The sequence below is a fragment of the Saccostrea cucullata genome, unplaced genomic scaffold (assembly GCF_032062105.1).
Source record: "Saccostrea cucullata isolate Sc308-1 unplaced genomic scaffold, CSIRO_AGI_Scuc_v1 ctg4313, whole genome shotgun sequence".
NCBI classification, from domain to species: domain Eukaryota; kingdom Metazoa; phylum Mollusca; class Bivalvia; order Ostreida; family Ostreidae; genus Saccostrea; species Saccostrea cuccullata.
The window spans coordinates 24,845-46,546 of NW_026931312.1; the positions used below are offsets into that span (position 1 = coordinate 24,845).

Consider the following 21,702-nt stretch of genomic DNA (forward strand, 5'->3'; position numbering starts at 1 on the left):
TAGTCCTTTCAAGAATTTCAAAATTTTTACCACCTTTTCTACGATAACTTTTTACCTAGAAATATTCTGTTAAAACATGTAGAACAAAAAAGGTGTAGAATTTTAAGATCTTTCAAATGACATCTCGAGAAAAGGGCTGGCCCCTTAAATTAAGGGTCTGGAAGGGCCGAAAGTTTTTCTTTTATATCTCAAAAAGTATTGACAATTTGTGATACGTCAAAGAAGCAAAGTTGTTTAAAATGTCAAGCTTAATCTATTGGGGTCGTCAAAATACGCCCGGTGTCGTCACTTCCGGCCAAACCGGAAGTAGTCAAAAAACGCGTATTTCTGCCGTTCTTGACAAGTTTTTTGATAACATATGTCTCTGGGAGCATTAAAACTAATTTTCCGTCCGTCGTCATCACTTCCATCACTTCCGGTCAAACCGGAAGTAGCAAAAAATGGCTTATTTTTGCATTAATTAACATGAATTTAGAGGATTTAAACCATTTTTGGCGTTATTTCTCATTTCTGTTAAAAATGAAAGCTACTTCCGGTTTAAACATGACGGAAGACCTACTCGTTGCTTTGCAACGAGCTTTGCTCTAGTTATTCTTTTTTTCTTCTGCTTCCTAGACCGCAACTTTGAGGCCTCATATCTCGCTCATTTCTCAACGGATTTCGCTCAAATTTTCAGACATTATAGACGTTAATAAACTCTATCAGAATGCTGTCTAAAATTTCAAAAAGCCACTTCCGGTTTTTAGTTATTTCTCTTTAAAGGAAAATTTATAGGCTTTCGTTTCCAGACAAAGGCTCGGAGACGGCTAAAGCTGGAGCAGAAATTCTACTAATTTTAGATAATAGAAGGATTGAAGTTGTGCACATCGGTTTTTGTTTTTCGATTTCTGTATTCAAAATGGCGCTATATAGGGGTCAAAAATTAGAACGCTTAAAAGAACCAAAAATTACTAATATTTTTCTTTTTATCTTCTTAACTATAAATATTTTGTTAAAATATATAGAACAGAATTTGTGCAGAATTAGAAGATCTTTCAAATGATATGTCGAAAAAAGGGCTGACCCCTAAATTAAGGGACCTAGAGGGGCCAAAAGTTTTTTTCCAGATATCTCAAAAAGTATTGAGAATTTGTTATGCATCAAAGAAGCAAAGTTGTTCAAAATATCAAGCTTTATCTAATGGGGTCGTCAAAATACGTCCGGCGACGTCACTTCCGGTTGAACCGGAAGTAGTCAGAAAATGCATATTTTTGCCATTTTTGACAGGTTTTTGGGTAACATGTCTCACTAGAAGCTTAAATATTAATTTTCCGTCCGTCGTCGTCACTTCCGGTCAAACCGGAAGTACCAAAGAATGGCTTAATTTTGCTATACTAAACATAGATTTGGAGGATTAACCAATTTTTGGACTTCATTACTCTTTTTTTTTAAAATAAAAGTTACTTCCGGTCAAACAGGACGGAAGACCTACTCGTTGCTTTGCAACGAGCTCGGCTCTAGTTGTTTTTCTTAGGTTTCTTTTCCACTATTTTTATTATTGTTTTTTTTTCTTACCGATTTTGTGCGCGCGATTTCTCGAGAACGGCTCAATCGATTTTCATGAAACTTTCAGGTCTGATAGAACATCAAAAAAACTAGATATATATTTTTTTATTTTGATGACGTCACTTCCGGTTCGGAGTTTTCTGCGATTTAGTGATTTTTAGAGGGTCACTTTGTCCGGAAGTTTTCTCAAAAAGTACTTAACACAGAAGCTTGAAATTTTCAGTGATGCTAGAGCAACTTTTGGAGAAGTGCACTAAGTATATCACAACTACCGGAAGTACGAAGCGCCGACGCTCGCCATAGCCCGAAAATAGTCCTTTCAAGAATTTCAAAATTTTAAGCACCTTTTCAACGATAACTTTTTACCAAGAAATATTTTGTTAAAGCATGTAGAACAAAAAAGGTGTAGAAATTCAAGATCTTTTTAATAACATCTCAAAAAAGGGCTGGCCCCTTAAATTAGGGGCCTGTAGGGGCCGAAAGTTTTTCCTTTATATCTCAAAAAGTATTGAGAATTTTTGATACGTCAAAGAAGCAAAGTTGTTTAAAATGTAAAGCTTAATCTATTAAAGGCGTCAAAATATGTCCGGCGTCGTCACTTCCGGTCAAACCGGAAGTAGTCGGAAAACGCCTATTTTTGCCGTTCTTGACAAGTTTTTTGGTAACATATGTCTCTGGGAGCATTAAAATTAATTTTCCGTCCGTCGTCGTCACTTCCGGTCAAACCGGAAGTAACAGAAAATTGCTTATTTTTGCATTCATTACCATGGATTAAGAGGATTCGAACCATTTTTGGGCGTTATATCTCATTTTTGTTAAAAATGACACCTACTTCCGGTCAAACAGGACGGAAGACCTACTCGTTGCTTTGCAACGAGCTCGGCTCTAGTTCTTAATTATTATTCAGGATATAATGTGATAAATCATGTAAATCCTATGAAGCAAGATTTGGGTTATAACCAAGGGTCAAACGTAATGGAATGAGAGCACCAAATCCCCGGATGCACACATGGCTTTGTTTGTTATGGAACATTAAACAGAATACTGAATGGGTAGGCGTTACGCCATTGGCTGAAATCAGGTATTTAATTGTTTTCATTTTAAAGTAAAATTAATGACCTTTGAAATAAATGATGGGATGAGGGAATATTACAGAAACTATAGAAATACCAGGGAAGATTTTAGGAGTGGGGGTTGATTTTTTATGTTGCGTGTTATTTACTGCGAATCTCTATAAGTTGAAAATAACTGCAATTTTGACCTATAAACGCCATGGGACCATATATTTTTTTCAGTATTTTTTGTTAGGGCTTAGAACAAAGTTTGAAATGATGCTAAAGATTTTTCTGAAATTGTCATAGTAAAGTACTGAGAGGGCCTTAGGTTTGTATGGAGTTCTATGGGAAAATGATTAGTGGTCTTTTCCCTATAACACATGCATATTGATCTCAATATCAGAGTTGCCGTTTGTTTCTCTCTTATCTAATATGAGGGTACGCCAAACACTATATTGAATCTTGAATCAAGAAGAAATTAGAAAAGGAATGAAAAAAGAGATTACAAACAGCAATCAAGCACAAAAAATTTCATTAAAACTGAAATGCTTGATCTATTATTAAAATATCTTATATTTATCCCTGTGAAATAAAACATTTGCATGCATTTTGCAGGATTTTCTTCAATACATAATACAGGTACATTGCATAGTAATCTGCGTCTCCACACTTAGTTTGATACAGGCAATTCTGGTGGAAGTTTTTACAATTAAATAAAAAACTAAAGTTTAAACTTATCTGTAACTAGAGATAGTTTTTACTTTAATAAAAGAAGCAATTGATAAGTGGGGCTTCGCAGCACAGTTAAGGTTACAAATGGAAATATCGGCGATTTTTTAAGATAAAAAATATATACTTTATAAGGATGTGATTTTTTAAGATAAAAAATACATACTTTATAAGGATAGGCGAATCTTTTTAGGATTTCACTGATATAAAAAAAATGTAATGTGGTTTAAATATACATGTTGGGGACATTTAGTTTTTTTATTTAGACTTGTCATGTGATGTCGACGTCACAGGACTTTGGCAATTATACTTGCAATTTAGAGGTCATGTATAAATTTCAATATTAAAAATCTTAGTTTATTTTCCAATCCTTTTCAACACTAAATGTAGTTTTTGAAAAGTGCTGCGAACCTATATAGATTCCCTTTTTGATTGGAAAAATTTAATTTGTTGGACGGCAGGTTAAATATTTTGCTGGTTAACTACATTAAATATAGCTATAATTAATTTATTTGCAAGGTTTCAAGAGGTTCGCAGCACTTTTCAAATATCTTAATGCTTCTTGAGTTTATGTGTAAAATTTTGACAAGATACATTGAGGGTATGCCCTTGCAATAAATCGATTTATTGGGGCCCTTCTATTACTTTTTCAATGAATCTGCATGCAAAAACACGACAGTATCGCTTGTCTGGAGAATGCATGTACAGTTTATAAATAAAATACTAAAATAGACATCGCATGTTTTTTTTATATTACTGCAAATAATATTTTATTTGAGAACAATAAACATTTTTCATTGTACAAAATGTGACTTGATCAGCCTCTCACTGTGTAAAAACAGCGTCATTTTTGCGAGATTACATCACATTGACAAGTGCATTGCGATCGATGCATCGTTTATATACTGTTGTGTGGGATTTAACAAACTACAAAACTGCGTGTAATAGTAAGTTTGTATGTAGTATACAGCTATCCAGCTGTTTGAAATAGCAAATAATTTCATTTTGTGGTATTTTGAAGACCTTGTATTATGCGTGACGTCATAGTAAACATTTCCCGTACAAATTAGGCCCCGCCTCCTTACTGTAACCTTTACTCTGCTGCGTTCTCAATCACTCTTCGCGGATGTTAAAACCCCCAAACTCCCTCTAGATCCGCCACTACATTTCTTCTCGTTCTTTTTTGGTGTGAGAATCGGTGGGAAAGGCTCGGCATATTGTAAAACGCTCTTTATCATCGTCTGTTGGAACAAAATCTCCTAATATTCTGTCCGATAAAAAATTAACAGTAAATCATATTTTTTTTTACATATTCTGTAGGAAATGTATTTATATACACGTCATTTTAAATATATTCGACAAATGCTGTTTATTTAGAAAAAATAGACCTGTTTGTTTATACTTGTATGTGACGCGATCTTTGCTTTAGACTATGCCTATCCTGGCGGCCGGTGTGCCAGTGAAACTCAGAGTCGCTCTAAAAATAGAATTCCCAAGGTAATGAAAACAATTCCACCGATAGATGGTGCTTGGTGAATCCTCATTATTTTATACGTCATGGGCAAGACAATCCCAATACACGGAGGCTGTCATACAGCCTCCGTCTAAAAAAGGGTCAGTCCTAAATATTGTAGCAATTCCTGTACAAACAAGTGTTCATTTCGAAGGCATATTGTAGCAAGCTTTATATTTAAGACATTTTCTAGGAAGATTCAAATTAGCAAAAAACTGACATTTTTTCCTAATATTTAGATCTAAATCTATATTTCACCATTTGATACTAAAAATAGAATGGGAAACCCCCTCAACTATTGTCCACACCGACTAATGGTGTCCAGCTTTTGTCATTAACAATAATTTTCTGGTATTCAGACATATCTATATTTAGCCACCTGATACTAAAAATAGAAATGGGAATTCTACTCAACCATTATTCATACCTGGCCAGCTTTGATGTCCAGATCTTGTCATTAACATCTCAAATTTTACAAAATATTTCCTAATTATGCAGCAATTACATCTAAAATGTGCTTGAAAAGGTGCAATAATCTACATTTTCTCAATTATTCGAATAATCTATTTTCAGACCATCGTTGATATGAAAGGAAACAAGAGTTCATCCTCAATATTGAGGCAATTATTGTACAAATACATGTACATTCTGAAAGCATATTGTAGAAAGCTTTATATTTGCTAGGACTTTTTATATGAACCTTCCAATTAGAACAAAAATGCCATTTTTCCTAATATTCAGAGACATCTCTATATTTAGCCACCTGATACTAAAAATAGAAAAGGGAATTCCCTTCAACAATTATCCATACCACCTAGTGGTATCCAGATCTTGCATTTAACATCTCAAATTCTACAAAATATTTCCTAATTATGCAGCAATTAAATCTAAAATCTGCTTGAAAGGGTGCAATAATCTACATTTTCTCAAATTATTCGAGTAATCTATTTTTAAACCATTTTTGCCATAAAATGAAGCAAGAGTTTATCCTCAATATTGTGGCAATTATTGTACAAATACATGTACATACTGTAAACATATTATAGAAAGCTTTATATTTGTTAGGACCTTTTGTATAAAGCTTCCTATTAGAACAAAAATGCCATTTTTCATCATATTCAGATACATCTTTATATTAAGCCACCTGATACTAAAAATAGAAATGGGAATTCCCCTCATCAATTATCCATACCTGCTAGTGGCATCCAGATCCTGACATTTACATCTAAAATTTTACAAAATATTTCCTAATTATACAGCAACTTCTTCAAAAAATTGCCTGAAAAGTTGCAATAATCTACATTTTCTTAATTATCCGAGTAATCTATTTTTAGTCCATTGTTGCCATTAAATGAGACAAGAGTCCATCCTCAATATTCTAGCAATTTTTGAACAAACACATGTACATTCTAAAAGCATATTGTAGAAAGCTTTATGTTTCTTAGGACTTTTTATATGAAGTTTTCAATTAGAACAAAAATGCCATTTTTCCTAATATTCAGAGACATATCTATATATAGCCACCTGCTACTAAAAATAAAAATGGGAATTCCCCTCAACCGTTGTCCATGCCAGCTAGTGGTGTCCAGCTCTTGTCATTAGAATATCAAATTTTACAACATACTTTCTAATTATGAAGTAATGACAATTTAAACTTGGCCAAAATTTGATTTTTCACATTTTTCTAAAATATATCTATTTATAGATACATGTAACTAAAAATAGGAGCAAAAGCCCACTTATGTTTTTTCATGAAATGACTCTACTTATTCCCAAGTATGATAACACATATAAGTTTTGGTAAATTTCCGCGGACAATTTTTCTTATTTAGCCTCAAAGATCTCAAAAAATTCCAATTTCCCAATTTTTCAAATTTTTAGAAACCATGTCAGTTTGCATGACCTTTTTCTTACAGGAGGAATATTTCTAGAATAAAAGATTATATGCTCTGTGTACCTTAAAAGGTCATGTCATCATATGATCCAATGATTTTTGTTAGAGTGTATTAGATACCGATAAATATTCATTTACATTTCCTCAATTTTCACGTTTTCATTTTGTCAAAATGGGCTAAAAATGGCCGAATTCAATGGATCCCTCTCCATGGCAACCAAGTGCACCTGTGGAACTTCCGACACCATATTTACTAGTTTTGTACCAAGACACACCTATGGTGAAAATTTCATCAAAATTCGAGACATGTCGTTTCCAAGATTTTTTGGTGCTTACAGAGAATGCGTGTTAACATTTAAGTGATCTACTTAACAGCTGCTGATTGGAGGAAAAAGTGGGTTAGGTTCTAAGGACGAGTTCATCGGTTACACTGAAGGGGACACAGGATGATCTATCGATAACTGCCAATTTTGATAGTGATTTTAATTGCACATGTACCATAAGCATGATAAATTAATGTTCAATTCTACCCTTGTGAAGTCCATTATAGTCTCATTATTTAAAAAAAAATTGGGGATATCAATACTGCAACTTGTTTTTGATTTGTGCGGATGATTCTATTATTGGACAGGTACACACGTAGTACGACGATTCTTTAGGCCCCGTCTCCCCCTCCACTTTGAAGTAATTGGAATCGTTACATGTATACGGGCCTATATATCAAGTTATATTCTAATTGCTTTATATCAGAAAAATTTGCGATGTTGTTTAAATTAGCAAATACCTATAAACATTGCACAGTAAATTGTAAGTGGAAGCAGAGACGTATAAGTCTCTTATACGTCTCTGGTTGAAGTGACGTTTCCAATTCTCATGAAAATCGTAAATGAAGCAACTTTGAGATTTGCATGAATTGATACATAACTTATAATTGCATTGTACCAAATGTATTCCTTTATTTCCTCGAATAAAAAGAATATCACTATGACACGATTTTACGGGTACATGATGGTAACTAAATACATGCTGTTTTACACGGAAGAGCCCCCAAAATATATACATTCCGAGCTTTCAGAATGCGAGAGAAAAAAATGAATAATTAGACATTTTTTTTAACAAACTCAAAATTGTTTCTGAGAAAGCCATGTAGTTGCATACAAATATTCCAAGCCATTCTTTTTTTTGTTTATTGGACTAAAAGAGATAATTAAATTTCCTGCAATACGATACGTAACCCCCCTTCCCTCAAATGATACGTTTTCCTTCAGAGTCGAGAATGTCAGTTGGTTAGTTTGTTCAGGTTACCGTACAGGTCAGGACTGGTGTTGAAATCCATGATTAATCCATAACCTATTATAAATAAATGTTAACCAACAATCATACGCGACTTTTTTTTATTCACAGGTCGTCAAATAAATGAAAAAAAGATATGCGTCACTAAACTTTCCTATATATAAACGTTTTAATTTCTAAAATTTGTGCCGATTAAAGTGTTCATTCGAGCATCGAAGTGTATACATGTATTAGTTTCTTTGGGTAGGGGGGGGGGGGGGGTACAGTTTTTACTGCGTTTGATTTCCGGAATTTTGCAATGCTTTTCCGACACTTAATAATTTCATTTCTAACATTCATTTTTTTCATTCTGGATTTTTACAGTATATTTCAAGCAATTTAAAGTTAACAAAGAAGATGGAATCATTATTTTAATAGAATTTATTTGGTTAAATTAACTCACACTGGCGGATTTAAGGGGGGCCGTACTTTGGTATATCACTAACCAATTCCACTATTAGTAAGTACTAAGTAGGTAAATCGTTTATTATGGTGGCATGTGTTAAATACAATGAGAACTGAGAAACATTCAATACAATATTATCATTCAAACATCCGAACCTATATGCCACTTTTAAAAAAAAATTGAAAAATATGCACTATTATAGTGCCTGGTTTTACTCTTAAATACACGAAAACCCAGGAGCTTCCGGGGGTTTGCCCCCTGGGCCCCCACCAGGGCTTCGCCCTGGACCCACTGGGGGCCTTAAGGCGGCCCCCACACCCCTTGCCTCAACAAAGTTATCCACGCCCCCCCCCCCCCCCAACCACAAATCCTGTATCCGCCCCTGACACAAGTGAACTTGTGATGAAAATTTATAAAACGAAAGTCAAGCAATAAAAAGTTAAAGTTTGTTTTTTGAAAAATAAATCAAATCAAGTCACAGAAAAACAAAGACAGGTTGTAAAGCTCACACACCAACACACACACAAACGTTTTGGTAACTCGGAAAATAGTCCAGAGTAAAACTATATTTTCTTGATGACGGAATGTCCTGTACATCTAATGTTCACGTCCGGGATAGTCCACGGCGGATCTAAAAACTCTCTCACACAACATACGGGATTCACTCAAATTTCAATTAACACATTTACGCAATTTATATCATACATACAAGTCAGACACTCTTTGATGTAGAGGAGTGACACTAATTCCTTAGATAAATACTTAGTGACAAATTCTTTTTTACTATTTAAACTCAAATTGATAGGTTAATAACTTAACCATATGTCAAAAATAAGCATTAAAAAATAATTCTTTTCATGAAATTAAATTTTGTTTAAACAATATAAATCACTAGCAGCGCAAAGACAGACTTAAAAAAAATCAGAGGTGGAATCAGGCGAATTAAATCCTTTTATGGCACCACCAACCCCGTAACGAGACATCTCATCTAAATGACCGGTCTCCGCGTCTTGAACCTCCAAGAACATGCAATACATAGTCTTTAAGGAAATCTCATGTAGGAAACCTGATTTATATTCTAATATATTCTATTGTGTAATTTTTTTTTTAATTATTCGTACTTCTCAATCTATCATGTTCAAATTACATGTATTTATTTTTTAGGGAACATTAAACCTTATTCGTCAGCCAATCTGTCCATCTGTCACGAGAACTTTAAACTTGATAATAACTATTGAATGAGTTGAAATAGGACTTTGATATTTCACATGAGCATTATTTGTAACATCTGATTTTCAAATATACTGTGATTTTTGACCTTGTGACCTTGATCTTGGAGCTTGACCTACTTAAAAAAAAATAACATTAGTTTAAATTGACCATAACTTTTGAAAGCTTCCATTTTATAAAAATGTATTGACTGTGACAACACCTTTTAAAATTCACTAATTTTTTACCCTTTGACCTTGAAGTTTGACCTGCTTTCTCAAAAACATTAACAATACTCATACCTTTTGACTTAGAAGAGATAGGGCTTTTATTTTATCCCTGTGAATTACCTTACTCTAATGACAACTCTTTTCTAAATACACTGACTTTTGACAACTTGACCTTGAGGCTTGATCATAACTTTTTTAATGAGGAGAGATAGGGCTTTCATATTACACAAACATCACAATGTCATGTACGTAACCTGTGATAAAATCATATCAAATACTAGTATATCATGAACTTTGACCTTGAAGTTTATCCGGTGTAAAGACGAATAATGACCCCCATCAAATAATGACCGGGGGTCATTTTTCGACAGCGAAAAATGACCCCCGGTCATTATTCGACGTAGAAAAATGACCCTTTTGCCCGTAGAAAAAGTGTCACTTCCCTAAAAATTTGCAGAACCCACGTGAAGAAAAATGACCCCCGTAGAAAAATGACCCCCTGAAGATTAAACCTAAAATTTTTAGGGGGCAAAAAAAAAATTAGATAAAGAAGCAAATTGGCCAAAATGCCAATCTGATTAAAAAACAGATCTCTACATAGCGCAAAGCGCAGCTTTGCGCTATGTAGAGATCTGTATTTAAATCAGATTGGCCAAAATGCTCACCTGAGCTAATTGGGAATAATCTGATGATATGTTGATCTCATAACATTATACAATTATAGCCATATTTTAAGGTAAATGCAATAATTCAGAAACTAAAGGAGTAAAAGATTTATCAAGCCTTAAGGGTTAGGTAAACATTGTTTGATGGAAGAAATCATCGAACTGACAGAAAAAATCAGCAGTATTATATATTTATTTATTATATCCTACCCTTGAAAAGCGGGAGGGTATATAGTGATCGGGATGTTCGTCCGTCCGTCTGTTACGCTTTGAGGTATCCATCTCTTATCCGCAACTCCTCTTTTATATAAAAAGATGTGTTTGTGAAACAGCTATGCCCCTTTATGGCAGCATAGCGAAGATTAAACTTTTCTTAAATGCAATTTAAATATATTGTTACCCAAAGTAGGGTCTTCTCACAAGAAATACAACTGCAAAATAGGAAAGCCCTAGCACCACTTGTTCAAAAGTCATGGCTAAGGATAAGTTTTTGAAAGGTAGGTCAAACTCAAAGGTCAAAGTTGATGATTTCTTAAGAAAATGTTTAATGTAACAAGGATTACATATGTGAAGTATGAATACCCTAGCCCTTACCGTTCAAAAGTTATGGCCAAGGTAAAAAAAATCATAAGTTCGGAAAACTCCAAGGTCAAGGTCAAAAGATCAAGGTTTTTTAGTATCCAATGAAAGGTAATGCCAAAAAACTACATATTTGAAGAATGAGAGTTTTAGTATCTACCGTTTAAAAGTTATGGCCGAAGTAAAAATTTGACATTTTTGTGTAAAATGAGACAATCTCCAAGGTAAAGGTCAAATGGTCAAATTTAGTGGACCCAAAGTAAGATCTTGTCACAAGGAATATACATTTTAATATGAAAGTCATAGCTCCAATAAATGAAAAGTTATGGTAAAGGTTAAGGTTTTTGCGGAAAAACAAACCGCCAGATAGACAGACTGACATACAGACGAACACGATAAAACTATATACCCCCGAATCTTCGATTACGGGGACATAAAAAGAAATGGTCTTCAATTAACTTTTCATATTAATATACATTTTAAAGAAGACGTTACAGCAATGAAAATGTTTGATCTGATTTTCATATTAAATTCTCTGAAAAGTATACTCAGAGCTGACTAAAAGGGTGGAGTAAAACAAGAATTAAAGTAGAACCTATGTCGGAAAAGTCTTTGTCACAAGATTTTCAAACTTTTCAAAATGATAAATTAGTACTTGCTTATCAATCAGTTAAGATATCATGATATGTTTCCTTGTTTTTTAATCTAGAACAAGCTGTGAAACTTGGTATGGTATTTACATACTGCGACTTCACATTTTCAAATTTTTAGCTCACCTGAGCCGAATGCTCAAGTGAGCTTTTCTGATTACATTGTGTCTGTCGTCCGTCCTTCCGTCTGTCCGTCCGTAAACTTTTCACATTTTCGACTTTTTCTCAAGAACCACTGGATCAATTTTGACCAAACTTGATACAAAGCATGCTTGGGTGAAGGGGAATTTAAATTGTTAAAATGAAGAGCCAAATCCCTTCACAAGGGGAGATAATCAAGAAAAGACAAAAATAGGGTGGGGTCATTAAAAAATCTTCTTTTCAAGAACCACTAGGCCAGAAAAGCTGAAACTTATGTGGAAGCATCCTGGGGTAGTGTAGATTCTAAATTGTTCAAATCATGACCCCCGGGGTTGGGCGGGGCCACAATGGGGATTCAAAGTTTTACATGGAAATATATAGGAAAAATCTTTAAAAATCTTCTTCTCAAGAACCACTGGGCCAGAAAAGCTGAAACGTATGTGAAAGCATCCTGGGGTAGTGTAGATTTTTAAATTGTTCAAATCATGCCCCCCGGGAGTAGGGTGGGGCCACAATGTGGAATCAAAGTTTTACATAGAAATATATAGGAAAAATCTTTTAAAATCTTCTTCTCAAGAACCACTGGGCCAGAAAAGCTGAAACTTTATGGAAGCATCCTGTGGTAGTGTAGATTTGAAATTGTCTAAATTATGATCAGTGGGGTAGGGGGGGGTCACAATATGTATTACAAGGGGGAAATCTAGTAAAGAACAGAATGGTCAAAGCTTCTCAGGTGAGCGATGTGGCCCATGGGCCTCTTGTTTGGGGGTACTTGTCATAAAGGGAATATGAAAAATCACAAAAATGCTTCTTCAAACATCGTCGTTTATAAACTTTTTTTTAACTGAATAATATTAAACAATATTTTATCAAGAATAATTTCTTTTTTATTCAATTAACATAAAAGATAAGTCCACCATTAAAAAAATAGTCAAATGAACTATATTATTTCTAGTCAATTATGAACCCTATATTTGTAAATATTTTTTAGACGTCTTCTTCACAATGTTTTCAATCTTTAATATGATGAAGAACATAGCCAAATGATTACAAAAATGATTAAAATATATACCTTTCACCTCTAACGAATGAAAGATAGGCTATTAACCGATACTCATATTCTTGACCTTTTTGCACTTACACGGGATTTAATTATTAAATGACTATTTGGGGTTACTTTCAGATTAAATATTTATCAGAAATTGTACTTTTACTTTAAAAAGATCATATTTAATAGAAAAATTGTAATCAAACACCAAGAATATGAATAGGTAACAAATAATTGTTAATAGGAATGCACATCATTTCATTATAGGTATCACAAAAATGTATACACGATCAAATGATCTACAACACGTACATCTTTGACTTAGACACATTTCATCAAGATGTTACACTATATAGCTGGCAACTAAAGATTTCTTACGATTTATGCATTCCTTCAAAATGGTTATATACCATTCAAATTATTACGAAAGTTGTATGTACATTGTAATTTCATAACACTAGATAGTCTTGGGTTTGTCAACTTCAGGTCTAGATCTATAGTAAATAAAAGGTGCCTACATATTTTCTCTTATTCCAGAAATATATTGCCATTAAGCATTATAAACCAAAAAATATATGAATTGAATTAAGATTATGTTGGCATGATTGAATTCTGTGAATTTCAAAATGCAGTATTTTCTACCATTTTTATTGAAGCTGTCAAGTACGGGAAAAGGTGGCATTGAATTAATTATGACGTCTTAATGGGTTAGCACAGGTTAAACACATTTACCAGTTATGATTTCATACGAAGTAGGTTCTACGTTAAAAGAAATGTAATGAATAATAATAATAATAATAATAATAATAAAACTTTATTTAAAGAAGGTAACCTGGTTAGTGCATGCACTATTCTTCCCCAGGGCCCTCTATATATATTTACATATATCAAATACAAAATATAGACACTTCATTAAGATACAAATCATCATAATCACATACAATTAAGTACATGTTATATAGGTTTGAGAATTACAATCACTGAATTATGAATAGAGTGTTCAAATACAGACATATCTTAACAATAACAGTACAATATACGATATTGAACTCTTATTATGCTCAAATGATTGTACGACAGCTGATAATGTAATTTTCCACATTACGCTTGAATGTTCGTAGAGAATGAGAGAATCTAATGTGTTGGGGAAGTTTATTCCACAGATGTACACCTGAATACTGAAAAGAGGTCTTGAATAAGTTTGTACGAAATTTTGGTAATCTAAGATCATAATTAGTTTCGGATCGCAGGTTATAAGAAGTTGAAGACTGAAATTCAAATAAATTACGAAGATATTCGGGAGTCATTCCACTGAAAATTTTGTATAATAATATGTATTTGTATAGATCAACTAGTTCATAAACTGTTAACCACCCAAGTCTCTCAAACAGTGGTTTAGAAGAAGAATCAGGACTTGCATCAAGGATAATCCTTGCTGCCCTTTTCTGTAATTTAAATAGTCTGTCCATGTCCTGCTTGGGGGCATTACCCCAAACAGTCAAACAATAGTTAAAAGATGGTAAAATATAAGCGTTGTAATAAAGTTTCCTGGTATGAAGAGGGAGAAATTTCTTAATCCTACGAAGCGTAAATAACTTATAATTAACCGTTTTACAAACTGAGTCAATATGATTTGCATACTGTAACTTATCATCAATATGTACACCAAGAATTTTTCCAGTTTCAACAATTTCAATTGTTTTGTCTGAGGCATAAAGTTGTAAATTTGGATTATCTAATTTTGATTTTCTTTGCTGTGTTCCCATTAACATACATTTTGTTTTATCTACATTTAAGACCATTTGATTTTGAGCACACCATTTTTCAATCTCACAAAGATCTGCATTTAGCGTATTTTCTAAACATCGTGCATTATGATTATTTGAATACAGAGTAACATCATCAGCAAACATATCAATATTTGAATTATTTACATGTAATGGAAGGTCATTTATGTACAATAAAAATAAAAGAGGGCCCAGAATTGACCCTTGTGGCACTCCTGCTGTGACGGCTTGAATATTGGAAACACATGTTCCAAATTTAACACACTGGGTCCTGTCGTAAAGATATGACTTAAACCATTTTATAGCTGTTTGGTCAAATTTGTAATGATTTAATTTTTCTAGAAGAATATCGTGATTCACCAAATCAAAAGCTTTACTAAAATCTATAAATGTAATGCCGATTAGTTCACCACAATCCATTGCATTAAGCCAACTTTCTGTTACTTTTGTAAGTGAAGTTTGACAAGAATGGAGTTCCCTAAATCCCGACTGGGATTGTGTTAATAGATCAAATTCATTAGTGAAGTTTTGTATTAGCTTAGCTACATGTTTTTCTATCAGTTTAGATATAGTTGGTAAAATAGAAATGGGACGATAATTATTTGGGTCAGCTTTGTCACCTTTCTTAAATATAGGTGTTACTTTGGCTTGTTTTAAATTTGTCGGGAAAATACCACTTACTATGCTAGCATTAATAAGATGAGTTATAGGTTTACATATATATTTGGATGCGACTTTTAGAAGACGCGGCCCAATAAAGTCAATGCCAGCTGATTTATTGATATTTAGAGAATTAAGCATGTTAAAAACTTCACTTTCCTCAATTTGATGAATACTAAAGATGGTTTCTTCATCAAGCTTAGACCTTACAAAATTACATAATATATTAGGATCATAATCATGTTTAGGCAATTTCATCAGAAGCTTATTAGAGATATCCGTAAAGTGGTTATTAAAAGTATTTGCAATATCCTGTAAATTATCAACAATTTCCCCATTAGAAAACACATGAGATGGTGTTATGTTCTTTGAATTACATGTTAATTGATTAAGATAGTTCCACATTTCTTTGAGATTTGAACTTTGTTCAATAGCTGTTTTATAGTAAGACGATTTTGATTTGTCTATAAGAAGACTAACTTTGTTTCGATAAATTCTATAGTTCTCCATATCTCCTTCTTTATGGTAAGAGTCCCGTAAATGTCTAGCATTGTTTATTTCTTGTGTCATCCATTTAGGGCGGATTTCGCTCTTTACGCGTTTTGTTTTAACCTTTGCATGCTGGTCAAGTATACTATTAAATAAATCATAGAATTCAGTTAGTATTTCATTAGGGTCATGCATCTGGAGGAGATTGTTAAAGTCTACATCTTTTAAGTCGTGAAGGAATTTATTTTCATCGAACTTTTTGAAGTCTCTGTACTCTATTTCTACGTGTTGTCCTTTTTGCTGCATTCATTTTGTTTTTCTAGTGGCACATATTGGGTAATGGTCAGAGATGGCTATAAAAGGTACATTTACTTCACACATGTTATCTGGTTTATTGGTGTAAAAGTGATCTATTAGAGTACTTGAAGTATTAGTTACTCTGGTTGCTGCTGTAATTAGTTGTGAAAAATCAAATTCTTCTAAAGCATATGTCCAACTTTGTGGGGGTTCTTTGAATAAGTCTACATTAAAATCACCTGTTAAGATGATTTCAGCATTGTCACAGCAGGAGGCACAGTTAATCTCTCTAGCCAGGTCCTCTGCCCAGCAGGAGGGAGCAGATGGTGGACGATATGCTGAACAGTAATAAATTGGTTTAGAATTCTTTGTATTTAATTCTAGCCAAATTGTTTCAATATCACCAATTTCAAAATCAGTTCTACGCTTGTGTGCTAAATCAAAAGTTTATGTTTACATGTATAGTTTTTGCATTAGAATGACTGTGTATTATACACTAGCCCATAGCTTTACAGAGCATATTTTTAGGTCTTATACTTACCCCACCCCCTTTCTTATCTAGGAGGAAGTCGATATTGAACAAAAGCAAAAAAAAAAATCAACCTACCTTTATTTTTCTATAAGAAGGAATTAAAAATAAGCTAAAAATAATCTACCATTCTACTAATTTTTAACTGTTACTTTGCCACAATACTTTCAAGTATACCTCCACCAACATTTAAAGTATGCTTTAATCATGGCGAAGTAAATTATGATATGATAGTACTTGTGTGAAGGCTTAACTTCATTTCAATATTTTATCTAGAGCCTCTCTCAGAATTATTGAAAGGTATAGAGTTTTATTTATATTTTTGCTTTTCATTTATTATTATTATTTTTTTTTTTTGATTTAACGTAATGTACTTCTTTTTTTTGGGGGGGGGGGATAAAAATTTCCTCCTCCATCATTGTCAAATAGGATTTGCCAAACTTAAACAAACTAAAAGTTGAAATGACGGAAAATTTAATTTTTCCTATTGAAGAGTATTTAAACCTGATTTTTGCATGGTTTGATTTCTAAAAAAAAAAGTGGAATATCATTCTTTAAGCAAACTCTATAAGGAGGAATATTAATAAGAAATTTTATTTACTTGACAATTAAAGAATCTCTTTTCAAACACAATTTTAGCATTGAAAGATTACGTGTATCTCTTAATTATTTCATACGACTTTTTGTATTTTTCTGGTTACAGAAAAAGTAAAAATTAGTTTCGGTGTAAAAAAAAATATCAAAGAGTGTATATTTTGTATCACTTTAAAGGGGGTCATTTTTCAATGGGGGTCATTATTTTATAGGACTAACATATAATATATTGACCCCCTAGGACCCTTTTTCTACAAAAAATGATTTTTTTCTACGGGTGGGGGTCACTTTTTGTCGTTGAAAAATGACCCCCCGGTCATTATTCGATGGGGGTCATTATTCGTCTTTACAAAATTTAAACACTGTTTAAAATTGACCATAACTTTTTACACATGTATATTAGCTGTGACAAGGCCAGTATCTAAAAAAAAAGGTATGGCATAAATCATGGAGAGTGTGTTATGGCCTTGAATCAAGGTCATTTAGGATAAGATATTTTGACTGGATGCATTGTTTAAAAAACATGTGTGAATTTGTCAATACAGTAGCACACAAATGGGATATGCTCATCACCATCTTGTGTTATGGTGTGACCCAAGGTCATTTTGACAAGGTCGAGGTTGCAAACATTCCTTTACTATCACTTTTTTAATAGTAAAACATAATAAGATGATATCTACCCTTAACGTAGGTCGCGGGTTTACAGGGCTTTTAAAAGTGTTCGAAAGCATACCATGAAAATTACCTAAATGATTTCTCTACCTTTGATTTCCATTCTCTGAAAATTTCATAAAATTCGTCTGCTTCGTTTTTGTGTAATTGAATTCCAAAGATGTCATTGTTGTAGTTACATTTTCAAGGGTATTCTATTGAATTGTATAGGGAAAACGTCGTTTTTGGCTTGTTTTCAGGCAAGGTTTTAATTAAAAAAAAGTATCAATAACTTTTAAATCGTGCAGACGAATTTGTTTATCCTTTGGTATTTAAAAGTAGAATTGATTTGATATAAATCTATGTCAAAAAATTAATATGTCCTCGGGTTCATTTTTTCGTAATTAAATTGTAGATAATTGCTTTTATATTGACAAATGTAGCATTTTTAAGAACAACGTCACGCTTGACGTCGTGAATATCGACCTGGTATACAGAGCACAAAAAAAAAAATATACGGATTTTAAGAAAAAGGAAATTCATGTATATCTGCTTTCAAATGACCAGTTTCATATTAATAGTTCAATAAAATAATTATTAGACATTTTTCCCTTGAATCGATCAGCTTATCATGGCTAATTTTAGTGAAAATTCACGTAAACGGCGTAAACCAACAATCAGTCCTTTAGTTTCTTTTTTTTTTATTTTCTTTATGTTTATTTCTACCGTTTCTTTTTATTCATGCGCGGATTCTCGCCGGAATTTGGAAAATAAAAGTGACCTTCCCCCCATTGGAAAAGGCAGACTCTCCATCTCTGTTGAAATCGCAGATCTGTGATCTAAGTTTATATGAAAAGTCGTAGGTATGAAGATAATTTAGAAGTCAAGGACTACTAACATCCCAAACCCTCAACCCCGAAATATGTTGTAACGTACGCTTTGTATACATCCTTTTTCGTTAGAAAATTCAGCAAGGGTATCAAATCAACAATAACTTCTTCTGAATCAATTTCCGCCAAATACCAATAACTTCTTCTGAATCAAGTGTTCATATTGAAAATGTTTTTGTTTACAAAGAGGCAGCAAATAGGCCTAGCTAAAATAAATCTTAATTTGATTTTATTTTATGCTTAATGTACGTATAAGGATAGAAAAAATGCTTACTTAAAAGGAATTTAGAGGGGTAAATGGGACGATAATTTAAAAATTAATTTTATTTAGCACAATAAACAGGCAGATTTTATTTTGTTCTTAGACTCTCATTGTATACATATAACATTAACATTAATTCTACTGAATGAACATGGAAAGCAACGCAGCGAATAAAATATCTACATGTAACTAGCAACAACGCGTGCCGTTACTTACACAGGCAATTGGAGTGTCGACCCCCCCCCCCCCCTTTCTGTTTTTCTGGGTGTTTCCCTATTTTGGATTTTAACATGTTTAATACTTATTGCATGTTATTAATAATGTAACCCATTTCATCTCTTTATGCTGTTTTTAAATACCATGTTTTTCGTCTTCGATTGATACATAAAATGAGACGGCTTGCAATTTGTTTTTATTCTCGACGTCTGCCTCACAATCTTCACTTGCATAATCACTATCTATAAAGCGTAGAGAATCATGGAATATGCAGACAGTGATAAATTTGAAAAACACTCTTTTTCCTTTTCAGATTTCCATTTATATAATTCTTTATTTGCCTCCGATTAGTAAATATTTCGATTAAATCGACGTGCACATATAGGGTGGAGTTAAAATTTAAAAAAAATGGAAAAGGTTTACTCATCCCTGGCGTTAGGAAGTAAAAAATGGAAAGGAGGGAGGGGTTCATGTTCTACGTGCCTGTGGTTATTTACAAGAGGTCAACGCCGCTCAAAAAATGTATACATGTATATAATATATATAATTTAGTTTATGTTTCATTAAGATTACCCCGGAGGTGCCATAGCAGTTTTTAATTTATGATCAACCTTTATATAGAATTGTCTGAGATTAGCACATACCGTTTCATAATTGAGTTTGACTTTCAAAGTTTCTAGTATGGTTCAGTGAATATGAAATGACTTTTTGTTCAAACAGGGTAGTCGCTTTTCAATATACTTTGTAGGGTTGTAAACAATTAGATATAATCTTTCACTAAAATATGTACATGTGATGTAGGCCCGGGCACATTGAGCATTTTTTTTAAATTCACCTTCCTTGTAGTTATTTCTAAAATAAGGTAAATGTAAATTGTACCGGTAATCTATGAATGGTGATTACAAATTTTACACCATTGAATTAAATTTAGTTCTTTAGCATAATACATCAATCACAGTATTTTCAGAAAATGTAATTAAAAATTATTAACAAGCCCAGATACCTGTACTATGATTTTAATACGTTTTACACTACAACACATGCATATGTTCATGTCAATGAATTTTAATTATCTCGAACTATAATCAAAAGTGAAGTTTTCAGCTCAGTGTTGGTATTCAGACTGTGTAATTTTAAATCTGAATTTTAAGAAATTGATTTTTATTTTGTGACTTCCTCCAGGGGGTACGCTGAAGATCTATGGAGAGAGTATTAAGCCGGACATTCCCTACAAGACCCTCCTCCTGTCTACAGCTGACAATGTCCACTACGTCATCAAAGAGACCATGGACAAGTACGGGATGGACTTCAGCGTCAATGACCCCGACGATTTCTGTTTGGTTCAGGTGAGCATTACAGGCCTAGAGCTGATTGGTTCTGAACCCCTCTGGAAACTCTCTCCTTTATGGGCAATTAATACAATTAAGAATATAAGCATGACAATATATATTGTAATCATAAGCATTTGTAACTATATGGTTTATAAGACCCATAGGACATAGGTTTGGTTTTGAAAGGGGAAAATTATAACCCTTAGTATTGCTTCCTTGCAGAAAGCAATTAACAAATTGATTCAAATGAGTCCAGCCATATTTTTACTAATTTTTGAATATTGGTAACATTGTTTTAATGGTGAAAAATAGTTTTTGGTTGAATCCTTCTAGTTATATTTGAAAACTTGGTTTCTACATGTAATGGCACACATTGGAGGCTTTGTATCTAAGCACACTACAGTTTTACAATTTATCCTCAGCAGAGCTTTTGATTTACACCTGTTTGAATTTTACAGGTGTTGGTGCCCCCAGGTGAGAGGGAGTGCCACGGAGGGAACATTGGGGAGGAGAGAATCATGGAGGATCATGAGTGTCCGCTGGCCATCGCCATTGATTTCCCTCCCACTGAAGGTCAGTTGTATTGTTAAAGGTATCTTATGTAGGAAAAAATTCTTTTTTTATACCCCCGCAAACGAAGTTTGGGGGGGTATATAGGAATCACCTTGTCCGTCTGTCCGTCCGTCCGTGTTTACGAGAGTGCATTTATTGGGTATTTTTCATGCCAAGATTGTACTTATTGGGTACTTTTTGCTTATTGGGTATACCCAATAAGAAGTGTCGCTGAATATGCTTAAAACACCCTAATTGGGTATTTGCAGGTTAGTACCCAACAAAACTTGGACACGACGATTTGTCCAAAAAAGTGTCCAAAAAAGTTGCTTTCACGGACGCACCGTGTTTTGTTGTTTCAGTTTTACATTCGGAACTCTAAATTCTCGAGAGTTCCGAAAATCAACTTCCGTTGATCCTGATCATGACAACGTTTGTTTTCATGGAA

General features: G+C 33.3%; 1 protein-coding gene across 1 annotated transcript in view; it reads left to right on the plus strand.

Moving 5' to 3' along the window:
* Positions 1-21,275, plus strand: part of LOC134232149 (afadin-like) — a gene marked incomplete at its 3' end in the record, with an annotated part of 35,240 nt that extends 13,965 nt beyond the window's left edge. The window contains exons 5-6 of the mRNA XM_062714095.1: positions 20,554-20,717; positions 21,161-21,275. Coding sequence (XP_062570079.1) covers positions 20,554-20,717; positions 21,161-21,275 — 279 coding nt within the window. The remainder of the gene's footprint in view (positions 1-20,553; positions 20,718-21,160) is intronic.
* Between the last annotated feature and the right edge of the window lie 427 nt (positions 21,276-21,702).